The 14,366-nt window shown below is 40.0% G+C and overlaps 1 protein-coding gene across 1 annotated transcript in view; it reads left to right on the top strand.

The window, feature by feature from the left end:
- Positions 1–3,004: 3,004 nt before the first annotated feature.
- The window catches only part of PTPRR (protein tyrosine phosphatase, receptor type, R), a 140,610-nt gene continuing 129,248 nt past the window's right edge, over positions 3,005–14,366 (top strand). The window contains exons 1-2 of the mRNA XM_010561960.1: positions 3,005–3,122; positions 3,549–3,853. Coding sequence (XP_010560262.1) covers positions 3,005–3,122; positions 3,549–3,853 — 423 coding nt within the window. The remainder of the gene's footprint in view (positions 3,123–3,548; positions 3,854–14,366) is intronic.

The following is a 14,366-nucleotide window of genomic DNA, read 5'->3' as shown; positions in this document are numbered from 1 at the left end:
ATCACAATGTGAACATTTACTCTGTTCTCCTCAATGCCACGGCAGAATAAACTATAATTCTTTGTAATACACTTGAGGGGAGGGAATTTTAGGAGAAGGAATAAAATTATTTTAGTTAAAGGGTGATATTGGCACTGGGTGAATATTACAAGTCAGTCATGAATAACTCTACATTCTGAAGTAGAGTTCAAACAGGGTAGCGTGAGCAGAATATCAAAACTCACTTTAGGATTAAGTTTTCTGAGTTTTGGAAGAGATACCTCTAGGAATTCTTTTTTTTAGCCTTGTCCTAAGCCCTATTTTCTGAATTTCTGTGTATGTTGGGCTATCTGAAGCTTAAAAGGCACCAAAATCAAAATTTTTTGCTCTCGTACTTCAGTTCTTGATAGCTTCTGATGGTTTCCCTGGCGGCCACAAAGGAGCATTTGCTTTTTCTCTATAGGTACAGGACTTGATATGGGAAGCCCAGTCTTGTCTCTCATAAGGGTTGGAGGCTGGCAATATTTAAAGGTGATGTGTAGCACAAGTGCTGGTGTTTCTAATGATTTCATTTTCCAAATGCCTCACTGGTGCATACTGGTTGTGTTCAGAGCTGAAGTCCTGGGGGTCAAGAAGGAATATTTTCCCCCTTCGGCAGATTAAGGGGAAGCTTTCGGTTGCCCTGTAGTATCAAGGGTGGCCCACTTGTTAGGGTCACCTGAGGCATCTATAGCAGTCTGGGAGCCAAAGTCTACTAAGATCAATGCAGTTTTTCACATGGGGCACTGTGAATGCATGTAACCTACTTAAGCTACTGGGACTATGTGGACTTCTCAGAAAACCAAATTCAGCCTTGTAATTTTCTTGGAACATATTTGAACTTCTGCGCTGTCAGCTGGTAAAAATAGATTTGTGTGAGTGCAAAGAGTATGTTGTGTAATTAGACTTGTTAATTTCTCATTTCTACAGGATGGGCCATTACCAAAATATGTTTTGTTGTCCAACTAGAAAATCTGCTGCCATGAACCATGTATCAAATCGGCTGCAAGGACCTGTATTACTGATGGGATTTTTAGCATTCTAATGGAAGCGAGCCTGCTGGGATTTAGTGGGAAATGGTGATACTGCTGTTAAAAAGTACTGAGATTCATGAGCAGGCAAGCTTTTAGGGGAGTTCCTTTAACTATTGTTATATCAAAAATTAGACAACTGTTCAAATTTTTCAGTGTTACTCTGGATTCAGTCAGGATTAACTCTGAAGTCATACTTGGGATTTACCTTGGTATTATTCAGTGAAGAATTTGGCCTAGTACTTAACTGTATTATTTTTTTCTCCTTCTTTCAGTAAAAATAAATGAAATAAAAGGGGAATTTGGAATATTAAAGTGGGTAGGAAATGCAATGTAAACAATTCCAGGAGAACCACAGTGGTTTTGATTCCCTCAGAAACAAAGGAGTAGGAATGAAGGAAGCAAAGAGGAACCACAGACACCAAATGTGTGTGTAGTTACATTCCTGTATATTATCTATGACCAGTTTTGGAATACTGGTTGACTGTGAAGGAGACACAGACATGAATCTAGCAAAGAGGTGACTGTGAGAAGTACGTGACTATGAGAAGTGCTGATGTTTCTTTGTTTTTATTTTGCCATTCACACAACTCTCTAAATTGCAAGGTAAGACCAGCCCCCAGGATTTTATCAATGAAGCCAACCCCCTGAAGCTTAATGAGATCCCAGCAAACTTAAGCTGTGAAATTCAGCTATTTCTAAGACTATACTCTGCAGTTTCTCTTTTCCCCCCACTCCCCGCTCTCAGTCCTCTTCCCAAGAAAAACGTGACAACAGCGGTACTCGTGTGACCTCAGTGGTCATCCAGAAAGTTGTCAGTGTTTGTTTTTACCACTTAAAAGAGTAGCCTTAGGTTTAGCATCGTACTTTATAATATGGGGATCTCTAAGTGTACTGCAAAATGCAGGATTCTGTGTTCTGTCTTCTTCCTACTGATTTTCTGCTCACGTGTATTACGAATTGCTTCACCACCTACTGACATGGACCCGCTTTTGGCAGCATTTCCCAGTGATGCATAGCAATACTGTAGCACAGATAAGGTATTGTCCTTGATTTTCCTAACCGAAATTTCATGAGGAAATTAGGTCAACAGAATGTAATTACCTACACTGAAATGTCCTAAGGGCACTGGGTAGAGCTGTGCAAATGACTGATTATTTTGATTTGCTTACAGAAGCAAAAAAATCAGAGGCAAAAATCAGTCTGAATAGAACAAAATGATTTCTTGTTCGACCTGAATTCAAACATGTTGGTTCTGAGCTGTTCTTCACAGCTCATTACGAGAATTACAATAACATTGATTTTATATTTTTTTTTAACTAAAAATCAGCACACAAATACAACATTGCCATTAACTCCAACAGTTTCTGAAGAGGCAATTCCAAGCTGATCAGAGCGAGCTCTCTGGGTTCACTTCTCTTAGAACACAAAGTCCCTTTTGTACCACAGTGGGTTTCTTAGAGTGCTCTTCCAGGAGGTGACTAATGCAGCTTCAGTTACTTTTTATCTATGAAGGAGCTGACCCTTGCCTATTTTTCTGCTCAGAGGGACAGCCTGTCTTCCAGGCTGAGAGCTGAACTGGGCTGTTGTAGCTGTTCTGTTCTTCATAACGGCACTAAAGATTCACCACGTTTCATCCATTTAAAAAAAGAAAATCAAATAAAACTTTAGTTCTGGTTCCTTTTATAAAGGCATCTTTAGGAAGTATTTTGACTATCAAAGAAAACTTATTTTTCACTAAGACATAGTTTATTAAAACCATGTAACATAAAAGAGTTCTTTGTGCCCAACACCAAGGTATGCAAGGTCTGGCTAAATCCACGCACCTAGATCTCCTCTGCAGAGAGCCAGGTGCTCTGTTGGCTGGCCAGGCAATGCTTGAGTGAAGGTTGGGTCATAACAAGAGTTGGCACAAGGGACTATAAGGCCTCCTGATTTAAGCAGCTGAACGAGGAATGCAGAATTATGATTATGGACTCAGGCATCTGAACTTCACCTTTCTTCTCTTTCTTACATGTTTAAGTCTGATTTTTTGGGTCTGGTTCCAGGCCTTTTCTCCTCCAGTCCCCATATGTAAAGGATGATCACAGCAATTCTCATGTTTGGTATTACTGGGTGATTAAATACATCAGAAAGTGGACTGCATATGTTTTCCTATTGGAGTTGATACCGATACAAAAGTTGGACTTGGCTTAGCTCGTGCTCTGTTCTTGCACATCATTTTGGAAATGTAACCCTGGCTGAAAGTATAAATAATATTTTTAAAAGCCCTGTAAAAACGAGTTTAGGAATGTGATACATCTCACCTACTTAGTAAACTCGCTGTAGTGTTGTTAAGCTATAGCTGTATAAATTGCATTGTGGAATTTTAAGGGAGTTCTTGTATTCCACAAATATTCTTTCCAAATCTTGCAGAACCTAAAGGTCTCATCAGATTTCCGGTGCCGTCTACAAAATATCAAAGAGAGACATTCTAAACTTATTCTTCTCTTTCTACAGGCTGCTTTTCTGGAGACAATGACCACTTTTTGGCAATTCATCAGCGAAAGAGTGGAAAACCTGTGTTTATTTATCACCATGTGCAGAGTGTGGAGAAAAGTCTGGATACAGACAGTTATAAGAATTCCAAACAAAATTTCCATTCTTCTTCCCACTCCAAAATAAGCAAGTTGCACCCTGCAATAATTGTTAAATCAACCTTCCCCAGACCTGCCTACGACCCATCCCTCAATCTGTTAGCTATGACTGGTCAAGATTTGGAAGTGGAAAATCTCCCCATTCCTGCAACGAATGTGATTGTTGTGGTAAGTGCCTTTTTCTGGGTTCTGGAGGTTTTTTGTGAATAAAGAAGCCTGTAGATAAATATAGAGAAATTGTAATGTGGGGTATCCAAAGTTCATATTCCACTGCCTGGCTGATCATGTAAATCTAAATAATGACCACACGTCTTGAATCTCTTCACTTCAGTGGAATTTGCATTCATATAGACTCAGCATGATCAACAAGCACTCTGATGAACCAGTGCAGAATATAGCCTCTCTGTAGGTAAAGAACTTACCTTTGCCTCAAATGCTGTTAATCCTCTTGTCTTGATTGATGTTTGCACTGCTTTTGCTGGATGGGTTTTAAACTTATTCTGCACAGGGCACAAGAAAATGTACTTCAGGGAGCAATTCTACAGAGGCAGGGAGATTTTAGAAGGCTGACGCAAAGGTTTTGTTCACTTCTATTTCTCGAGTAAATCCACCATTATGCTTACATAGCTGTTTGAAAACAAGCCTTTTTCTTGCAAAGAATAAGAACTATGTTGGTGTAAACCATACGCGCTCCTTATGGGACACATGGGCTGGGACCCTCCTCGCTCAGTTAACTGTGTGTGTGATCTTTCCCATTCTCAAAGAAGTGATGGCAGTGTTCCCTCCTGCAGTGGAGGGCATGTCAGTGGAACCGTATACTGATGCCACCCTGCTGCATCCTCACCCTTCGTGCCTGGGGAGCGGCATATTGTCATAGAGCTGTCCTCTGTGGAAAGCACAGCACAGTCTGTGTATGTTCTGCACAGACGCTGCTCTGCCTCACCCTGGTGCACAGGTAACCCTGCTTGATTATGGAGAAGAGCGTTGGGCTCATCCTTCTCCTTCCTGGAGGGAAGAACAGCCATTCATAATGGCTCATGTACTCATTAGAGTGAACTAATAAAGATTAAAGTGAAACAATGTGACTAATTACAGTCAGCAGCTATTTGCCTAATTCTGTAAATTACTCTGTACAGAAGGTGCTAGATTAAAAGAGAATGGCCTTTACAAACAAGGAAGAGGATAGAACATGCAACACTAGGGCACGTTAGCACACAAAGTGTTTCAGAATCGCATATGAATTCCTTGTACTGTTTGTACCTCCAGAGATCTGCCCTCGTGAATGCGCCAAATGCAATGAAGGCTAGTGACACAGAAAAGAATAATTAGGAAAAAAAAGGGTTGTAATTTTATTGGTCTAACATTAAAGTTTTAACAGTTAAAAAATACTATTGGGGAACTAGGCTCAAAAAACTGTACCCTGGACTTGTTGCATCCTACATGAACAAGACCTCCTAATTTGAGATTGGATGGCTAGCACAGTCGGTGGACTAGATTCAGTTGTATGTAAGTGTCCGTATCGGAGCAAAATAAGGTACTGACAGCCTTGATTCACCGGGGACATGCCAGCTGTACAGAGTCCCAATACTGAATGGTATTGATCAGGAGGAGGAGATGCCAAGCAAGCTGGATACACCTATGCCCCAAACTAGCCTAAGCCAGCAGGGCCAACTCCATACTAAAGGTACCTGCTCCCTTTTTTCCATAGCAAGCATTATTTCACCTCCTGTGAAGGTGAAACCTTTCTGCTAGTGCAAGGAACTCAGGATAAGCATGGCCCCTCATTTTTTTCATTAAATGACACTGTTACCTATGGCATGTTATTTTAGTAGAGCTTTGCACACTTTTGGAGCCCAGCATTCAACTTGCAATGGAAGAATACTGCAAAATATTCTGGGGCTACCCTGATTTTAGCTGACTGGCTCTGTGCCTGCATTAAAAGCTAAATGAGGCAGATTTTCAATTGGCAATCAGATAAAAAAAGATCTATTAAATCTACATTAAGTTCTCATTAAGTGACCTCAGTCTGAAGCTTTGCTGCTGCGTTTCTAGGATGGAGCTGCTGCTCTGCAGCCTTCTGTTCTGGCTGAGAACCATATGTGCTTTAAGGGGGGGCATAACAGCATGAGCTAATCATGACACGAAAGCTGTTTGTTGCTTGGGATCTTCAGCTATCTCTGGATGTGTTGAAGGACAGTGGTTTTGGTTTGTTTTTAATATCATCCTTTCAGAAGAAGCCTTTGGGGAAGAGTAAGTTTTCAGACCGAAGCGCTGAGCGTCAGACAGCTCATTGGGCTAATCCCACCCTAAGAAATGGTGAAGGTGTCTTCCTCCAAAGGGCAGCTGTCCCACAGCAGGGTGGTTGCCATAATCCAAGCACAGCCCTGCTCCTTCCAGCTCTCTGCGCTTCAACGTTTTGTTTCTCCCTCTTGAATGTCACCTGAAGTAGATTGTAATGTTAATGTCATTGCGAAGGGAGTCTGTTCTGTTTTGAATGCACGTATATCGCTCCCTCTTTGTTTCCAGCTAGCACTTACTGCTTGTTGCTCCTTTTTGATTTTTATCGTGTAGGGCAAGCGGCAACATTTGTTGTTTTGCCCTCGCTGACCCTTTTTGTTCCAGCCTTTAGCAATGCTGTTGGTTGCTCAACTTGAAAGGGCAATTGCTAGTGTTAATGCTTCCTGTAATCCAGTTACATGACTAGCGCACATTGTGATTTAGTATGAAAGCCAGCGACGGGGGTTATTTTTTAAAATAAATCAACGGTGTTGCGGCTCTGCAGAGGGGAGGAAACTGAATTCAATCTAATTTCAGTGACTTGAGGTCCATTTTCTCCATGATCGAGGTGGAAAGGTAGGGTGAATGGATGCCTAATGTAGAACTATTATAAGGTTACATTTTGTGCTAAGAACTAGACCATCTGACAAGGAAAATGTTGCCAATGCACAGCAGAGTGCTCTGAAGCCAAGAATTCTGCAGGTATTGTGTCAAAAAGTGATGTTTTTTGACTATAAATAAAGAATGCATGTTAAGATGTAATTTTACTGAACATGGGGGGAATTGTAGTGCTTATTTGCCTAAGGGAGGAAGAGCAGGGATTTATTTTCTGGGGGTGAGTTTTATGTAAGTGAAGGCTTTCCATCACGTTATCTACTATTAAGTTCCCATCGGGGTTTTTTTTTTGTGTGTGTGTGTGTGTTCAATGCACATTGTTTGTTGAGGAAAGCAAGGACAATCCAGAGCTCTTAGAAGCATTTTGAGTGTTCTGTAACTGCCTTAGTGCTTACCCATATGTTCTGTTTAGCTGTCTGGCTAAATGACATGAGACCAACTTATTTGAAAATTGCTTGGTTAACATACGGAATTACATAGTTTTTTGTAATGCTTGAGAGTTTTCTATTTGTATGGGTTTATTTTGGATCGCAGAAACTATACATTCACTGAACATATTAGAGAGATAGTAGTGAAATGAACAAGTTCTCCAAATGTTTATTTGTGTTTATTCCAAGTCTTTCCAATACTGAATCTGAGCACCACCAGGCTCAAGGCAGTACATGGAAAGTAGAAATAGTCTGTGGGTAACCACTTATGATTAAAACTGTTCCTGTCTAACACACTTGTTAAAAAACCCAAACATACATTCATATATATAGTTAGGGCTGAACTTGAGAGAGAAGCAGGACTTGTAATAAAGGTTACAGCTCAGACTAGGTCTAAAGTATCACCTCATGGAGGTGCTAAACCATCATCCCTTGTAACCTGATATAGTTTGGTCTGTCCAGAGGATCTCTCAGGCACACAAGTGTGTTGTACTAAGATTGGACCAAGCTCCTCAGATGCTTTTTTCACTTGTAGCCTGTGAAGTGTTTCAGAAACGTAAAGGTAATAAACTTGCTCAATATATCAAGACTTTCCCTTTCGCACCTCACTATTACTATATACCTTCTTGTATAAATGTGAAAATCTGTGTCCTTCTGTTGCTTAGAAAGGTCACCGCACTGTGCAGTAACCTAAAATTTCAGTGCATCTCTTCAGTTTTGTTTGGTTTACATGAGTGTTACTGAACTGAGTTGATTTAATTAGTTTCTCTCAGCTAATGTCAACTGAGATTCATAGCCAGCCATACAGAGCTTCTCTTTGCCTTTACCGTGGCATTTTGTGTAAGGCTGAACACCTCAGAGCTATAGCTCTGCCATACCATTACGTTTATTTTGTCACCAGTGTTTGAACCATCTACCTTCAAGCACACTGAAGAGCACAAGGAAGAGCTTCAGGTGCTACTGCTTTGAGAGAGGATTCAGCGGAAGAGTAAAGCACAGGAATGTATGTATCTGTAAGTAGATATCCACATGTGAACTAGGTATTCAGGCTTTAGTGTAGGCAGTGGAAATCTAGCCTATTGGTAGTCTATTATGCTATCTAGCACTTTTGAAAACAGTTTCTGGATTATTAGGGAGTTAATACAGGTGAGGGACCATATACAATAGTCAGACTCGATGTGATCATCCTGGTTTGGAGATTAGGACTGACACGGGCTATTTCCACATCAGTTTTCTCACTGCCAAAGAGCGGTACCAGATGCATTTAATCTACCAGTAGAACGTAGCCTTGTTGTCTGCTTCAGGGTGAGCTGAGTCTCTCCCTAATCCCAAATGGCTGTGGTGGCAAGATTTCTGCTGATGATAGTGGGTTCTTAAGCACCAACTGTGCACTGACTACCTACATATTTATATATATTCATACATGCACACAGACATGTACATTTAGTGCCATCTTAATCTGGAGGTGATCCCATCTTAAACAACACATTTTATATTGAAATAATGTGGAAAACCTTTCCAAATCTAGGCACAGTTCAAGTAGGTGGGCTGCTTCTGGGTGGCTTTGGGTAGCTGAAAACCATGAGGCTGTGAAACCACAGCAGAACTGCTTTTACACTTATGTCAAATCCATCCCACAAATACTGCTACATCCTCTTGTCTAACTTTGCTCATATTACATACTTAAAGATGCATCTTTTTCTTGGTTACTGACATGGCCTTACACGTATAAGTTTATTCCTCCATCAGTTCCCCATTTCCTGATGCATCAGGTTTAATTACCAGTGTCAAGGCCCAGAACTCATCTACCTTATTTGTTCCTATATTTTATTTCATTATTCCTACCACTTTTTTTTCAGCTGGAAATGTCTATTTTTCTAAGTCTTTGTACTTTCTGTGAAGCCATGGCTTCCGCATGGAATGTCATCTCTAAGTTCCTCTAGTATCACACAGGATGTCCTACTCTCTCCTCCTTCATGTATCCACTCAAGACTTACTTTTGGTGCAAGACTTGCTTTTTTCCTTTTAAAGATCAGCCAAAGGGAACCAGACTACAAAACACCCTTTCTTCTGAACGCTGAAATTCTGTCTACTGACTGGCTTTGTTAGAGTGCCATAAGAAGAACTGCATGAGGAGAGCTTGATAAAAAGGTGGGGGCATCCAATCCTTCCAATCACTATTAGTCAAAAAAAAAATGTTTTCCCTATAGGTACATTTTTGTGTAGACATTTAATATAGTTTTCTCTTCATAGAAATGGAACAATGTCTGTGGAATTTGCTTTTTACTTTTCTTTAAATGAAAAATGCATGTTTTTTCTCACTGGTATTTTGGTAATATAAGATGCCCTCTTTTTCAAGTCATAGAGTTCTACTGAATTAGAGGAGTAGGATACAGAGAGCCTTCTGAGTCACAGCACCAAGCTGTGTGTGATCTTTCTGTGTACCAGAAGGTAAATGGCCTTCTGAGAATCCCGAGAAGATGTTCTTATGTTTTTTCACTAGTAACCTGTTCCAACTTTCCCCAGGTGTCCACTCCACTGACTGTTTTCCCATAATCTCCTACTAGTCTTTTCCCTGATGTTGAATACCTTGCCTTGATATAAGATAAAGTCTCTTCCTTTTTTTCAGTTCTCTTTGTTAGGAACATTTCTGTCTTTCAAATACTGTGGCAGCGTCTGCTGGCACAGCATCCACCCAGTTAACTGGCCCAGTAAAGCCGTGGTGAACAATCTGTAAAGTTCTATTTAAATGTTTCTGTCTCAGTCTGATAAAAATGCATAGAAGTCTGTGAGAAACTTTGATGGCTGAGAGTGATCCATTAGACCAGAAATTTAGGATTGCTTTTAGGCAACAGACCAAAAGCCATTCTTCATTTGGAAGGGAGAGGAGGGGAGGGGAATAGATAAGGCTGGGGATGTTCTTGCAACAGAACAGGCAGGGTTTCTGAAGCAAGTGGTTTGTTGTTGCTCATGCACCGTTTGCCTTCCATCATGTGTTGCGTGATACGTTATGCTACAGTTAGTTTGGAAGTTGTTCAAAATGGTAATTTTATCTTCTTATTACAGCCTGTACAGTAAAGTCCTAATTATCACTGGGATAGATGTAGATGTACGTATATGTAGTTCTATCTATAGCTAGATGTAGTTATGCTATGTCATAATAATAGAAGTGACTAAGGAGCTGCTTTTTGAATACAGCATGGACCTGGGGTCTCAGCCTTGAGTCTGTCAGGTTCCGAATCCAAAGGCCATTTACCTTCTGGGACACAGAAAGACCACACACAGCTTGGTGCTATGACTCGGAGGGCTCTCTGTATCCTACTCCTCCCGTTCCGTAAAAGTTCCCGAAGCTCACTCCCTCTGTAGGCCTTGTGAAGAGGTGGTCAAAATACTTTTGAAAGTATATTAAGCTACAAAATGGGATGAGCATAAGGCAAAAAATATGTTATGAGTGAGGAGAACAAGTAGTCCATAAAGTGGCAGGTCAACCAGTGCTGGGGCAAACAGCCAAGCTAACTGTCTATGAAACGTAACAAAAAGTTGTCACTTTTTGTCACTTAACATCTGTTATTGCCGGCCTAAGAGAGGGACTGGCACTGGGCCAGGCAGAGGAGGCATAAATCATGTCTCTGCAGTGACTTCTCAAAGGAGCCTTCTGAGGAGTAAGATCTCAAAATCCAGTAAGGTATCAACTGTGTCCCTCTCCATTTCCAGGTCATGTGTTTGTCTTGTGCTTAGAGCAACAGAGGACAAGTGCCATGTTCATAGACAGTGAAGTTTAAGACCTTATTATAATTACAGTGCTGAATTGCTAACAAGCTCTAAATGTTAGTCACACATTAAAACAGCGGGCAATATCAGTCAGTACCCTTAGTGTGATAGTTTTAATCACTGTTGTGTCCCTTTACACTTTACATCATGACCCCGGACATCAGGTCTTCACAGTATTTGGCTTCTAGACTCAAGTCCACCTTCTAATAAGAGATTGATGCTCACCATTATCTTAGTCCTTTCTTAAGTAATTATACTAGACATAACATCTGCAGTAAGCCTTGCCAATAGACCTAGTAGCCTACAGCTCTGTCATTCTAGATTTTGTTTGCACAAAGAAATCTAGAGAGTCTGCATTAGTTGGCCTCATTTGCTTTCTGCTTCCTTCTGTGCACTTCAGCAGGGATAATTGCATGCTGAACCATTATCATAGTACTGTGTTTGCTGTCAGTCTTTGTGGAAAACAGGAAAGATTGCATTAGGTTGTAACATGCACTAAAACCTCCTTAAGGCACTTCTTTGTCATCTGACTTGCAAAATGTTGAAAGAATGTTAGTGGGATATTCAGCAGCCCAGTGCTTTAATTGATTAGCTTACTGCTAGCAACTTTGGGGTTATTTTCTGTAACATTCAGTGGGATGCTAAACTTACACAAAAGCTAGTCATATCTTTCACAAATTGCCTAGATCCTCTTTGGTCACAAAGTTTTCCTTTTCCTGCATTTTTTAGTGAAGGGAAGATGTTTCTTGAAGTAATTTAGTTTTCTTCATAAGCTGCACAGTTGAAATGAAAACTGGATTTCAGGAGCAGGCATGTTATATGTTTTTAAGCTAAAGCCTAAAGTTTCATTGACAGTTAGTATTGTGCAGTTCATCTGTAAGAAGGTAAGTGTCGGCTGTTCCATACTTCCTTCAGCTGTACATTCTTATATTCCTTGCCAGTCCCAGCTATAAAGTAGATACCTGTGTGTAGCAGAACGGAATCTGCCGATGTTTTTCCATTCTTCAAGTTATTGGGTTTTGTCCTCCAGGAAAATCTTTATTAATTGATAATTTATTTTTTTTTAATTTTTTTTTGCAAAACAGAGATTTTCCATGAAATTGGATTGAATTCAGTCACAGTTGCAGCCAAATCAAAGATCTTCACTTCTGCTTAAGCATTTTCAAGATATCTCAGAGGTGCAGGGGAACTGAAATGTGAGAGAAAGGCTGTATGCCCAAATGTGGGAGACTGGGCTGAAAGCCTTGCTCTAAAGGGGGTAGAGGAGAAAACTGAACCTGAGTCTTTCTTATTTCACATGATCTAGTCACTGAGCTAAAGGGTACAGAGTACCACTTATCTCATACTCACAGATGAAATGATTTGTTTGACCCAAAACACATCGTTTCAGCCAACTGAAAATTCAGAGAAGTGCTGATCTTGGGCTGATCCAGTACAAATTTCTTGTATGTGTTTTGATTTGGTCTCCAAAACAGGGAAAAGACCCACAAACAAACAAGCCCCCTGCTGCCTCCTTATTACTTACATGGCCCTATTTATTCCTGTGATTGAAGTAGACTTCTCTACCATTTCTGTGCCACGCTGTACTGAATTCCAGGAGAAAAGACCCAGAGATTTAAACAACAGTGGGTTTTCTACCCCTGCTCTTTGTTCGGCTTTATGACAATGCCCAAACTGCACTTTGGGTGTTTCAGCGTTCGGCTTTGGAGGCAGCCTTGCACTCCTTACCAGTTGGAACTGCACTGACTCCATTACCCTGAACAGTACAGACAGGCTTGTATTTCAGCAGGTGTTCAGGAGATTGCTACACCGCTATCGATGTTCTGTTTTCCTTTTACAAGTGAGCTGAAACCTATTACTGCCTGAATTTGACTAAGGAAAAGTTTCCTGGCACGCAGAGTTCCGGGTGCCATCACTGGAATCACACACACTTGATGTCCAAAATCATAAATGGACAAAATGGCCCTACTGGGGTCATGAGACCCGCCAATAAACAAATCACAATAAATCTATGTGTTGTGTTGATAACGGTCGGGAATAAAGACTGAAGAAGCCCTTTTTCTTTTTTTTCTTTTTTTTTAGCACCCTCAGAGAGCTATCTTTGTGAAAACCCAAGTCCCCTACAGTAACATTTAAAAGGCAGATAAAGGGCACTCAGATAAAAAGACAGCATGTGTTTCTTTATCAGTCAATGTTTTGTTGGACCTGGCAGTTCAGCCTCCGGAATAATCCTTTTGGTTCTTCACTTCTGACATCATTGTTAGGAAAAGTGACAGCTTCTGTAAAGTTCCTCAATAGATGGTTCACAATGTGTTCTTGTATGTAACCCCTTAAATATTAAGCCTTATAAAAACTGCTTTTGAAAAAGAAAAATAATATTTTTTTGATATCATCGCTACATTAACGTGATATTTTTAAAACACAGTGATATTTTGAATCAGACAAACATTATTAGGGAGCAGAAGAGGATCTTTTGAACAGACTTTCTAAAATGCTTCATAGATCAAGTATTACTGCACTTTGGCATCTCTTTTGCAAAAAATAAATATTGAATTCTGAAATGAAATGCACAGGCTGGGAGGATATTGGAGTTTGAAAGTGATCGCGTAGCTGTCAGCTGAATGATGTGTTTTCAGTCACCTCAGTATCGAAATGGTTCATGGAAAGGGAGATAACCCAGGGAGGTAAGCAGAGAGGTGCAAAGTCTTTGTCTGTCTTTTGTTGTTGTTGCTAAAAGCATTTAAGTAATGTTCTGCAGTCCTTCCTTTGAGGGTCAGTCATGACTGACAATTTGTAATGGAGCTAATTCTTATTTGGCTCTGCACCACAATAAACTGGTGGAAAATACTTTTAGTGGATATAGTGCTTTGAAATGAGTATGTGGTAGAAGCATCATGAAAAGCGTTGGGGGTATTTATCAAGAGTGCTAATATAATAGCATTGAATAGTGCAGGAGAGTGGTTGACTGCTATATCTATGTTTATTTAAACATGAATTGAAACAGATTTACATTTCAGCCTTTATTAACTGTTGGAGAATAATAGTGGAATGCCTACTTTGTACAGATTTGGCTGAGGATATGCATTCTCCTTGGGAATGCTCATTGTGTAATACACTGTAGCATAGAAATCAATGACAGTATAAATCAAGATTTTTACATTTACAGTATGCTAAAGTAAATTTTGCTTGATTTACACAATGTCATTGATTGAATTCAATTTCATTTTTTGCCCATTTTCCTGTTGGTGTTTTTAGAATAAGAGGTCATCTTTTTGCTGGTACTAATTGTACTAGTAATCTTGCTTCCTTTTTGAAAAGGCACTGAAAGAAATAAGGATCACTTCTGTTACAGTCCTGTGGTGTTCTGGCAACACTTAGAGCTGCTGATATGCTTTCTCTGTGCAACACATAATGTATTGTCTAATTAAGAACACAGCTCTGGAGGCTTACCTTTACAAATAGTTATGATATTTCAATTTTATGTAATAAAAATTATTTCACATTATAACAGTTTAATTTCAGGTACTGTACCATGTAGTTCTATAGTAGTGCAGTCTTCTGAGCTGACAGATCATTAAACACAAATGTTT

The sequence above is a fragment of the Haliaeetus leucocephalus genome, unplaced genomic scaffold, assembly GCF_000737465.1.
Source record: "Haliaeetus leucocephalus isolate CR32 unplaced genomic scaffold, Haliaeetus_leucocephalus-4.0 Scaffold151, whole genome shotgun sequence".
NCBI lineage: Eukaryota > Metazoa > Chordata > Aves > Accipitriformes > Accipitridae > Haliaeetus > Haliaeetus leucocephalus.
This window is presented reverse-complemented; position numbering and strand designations above follow the sequence as displayed.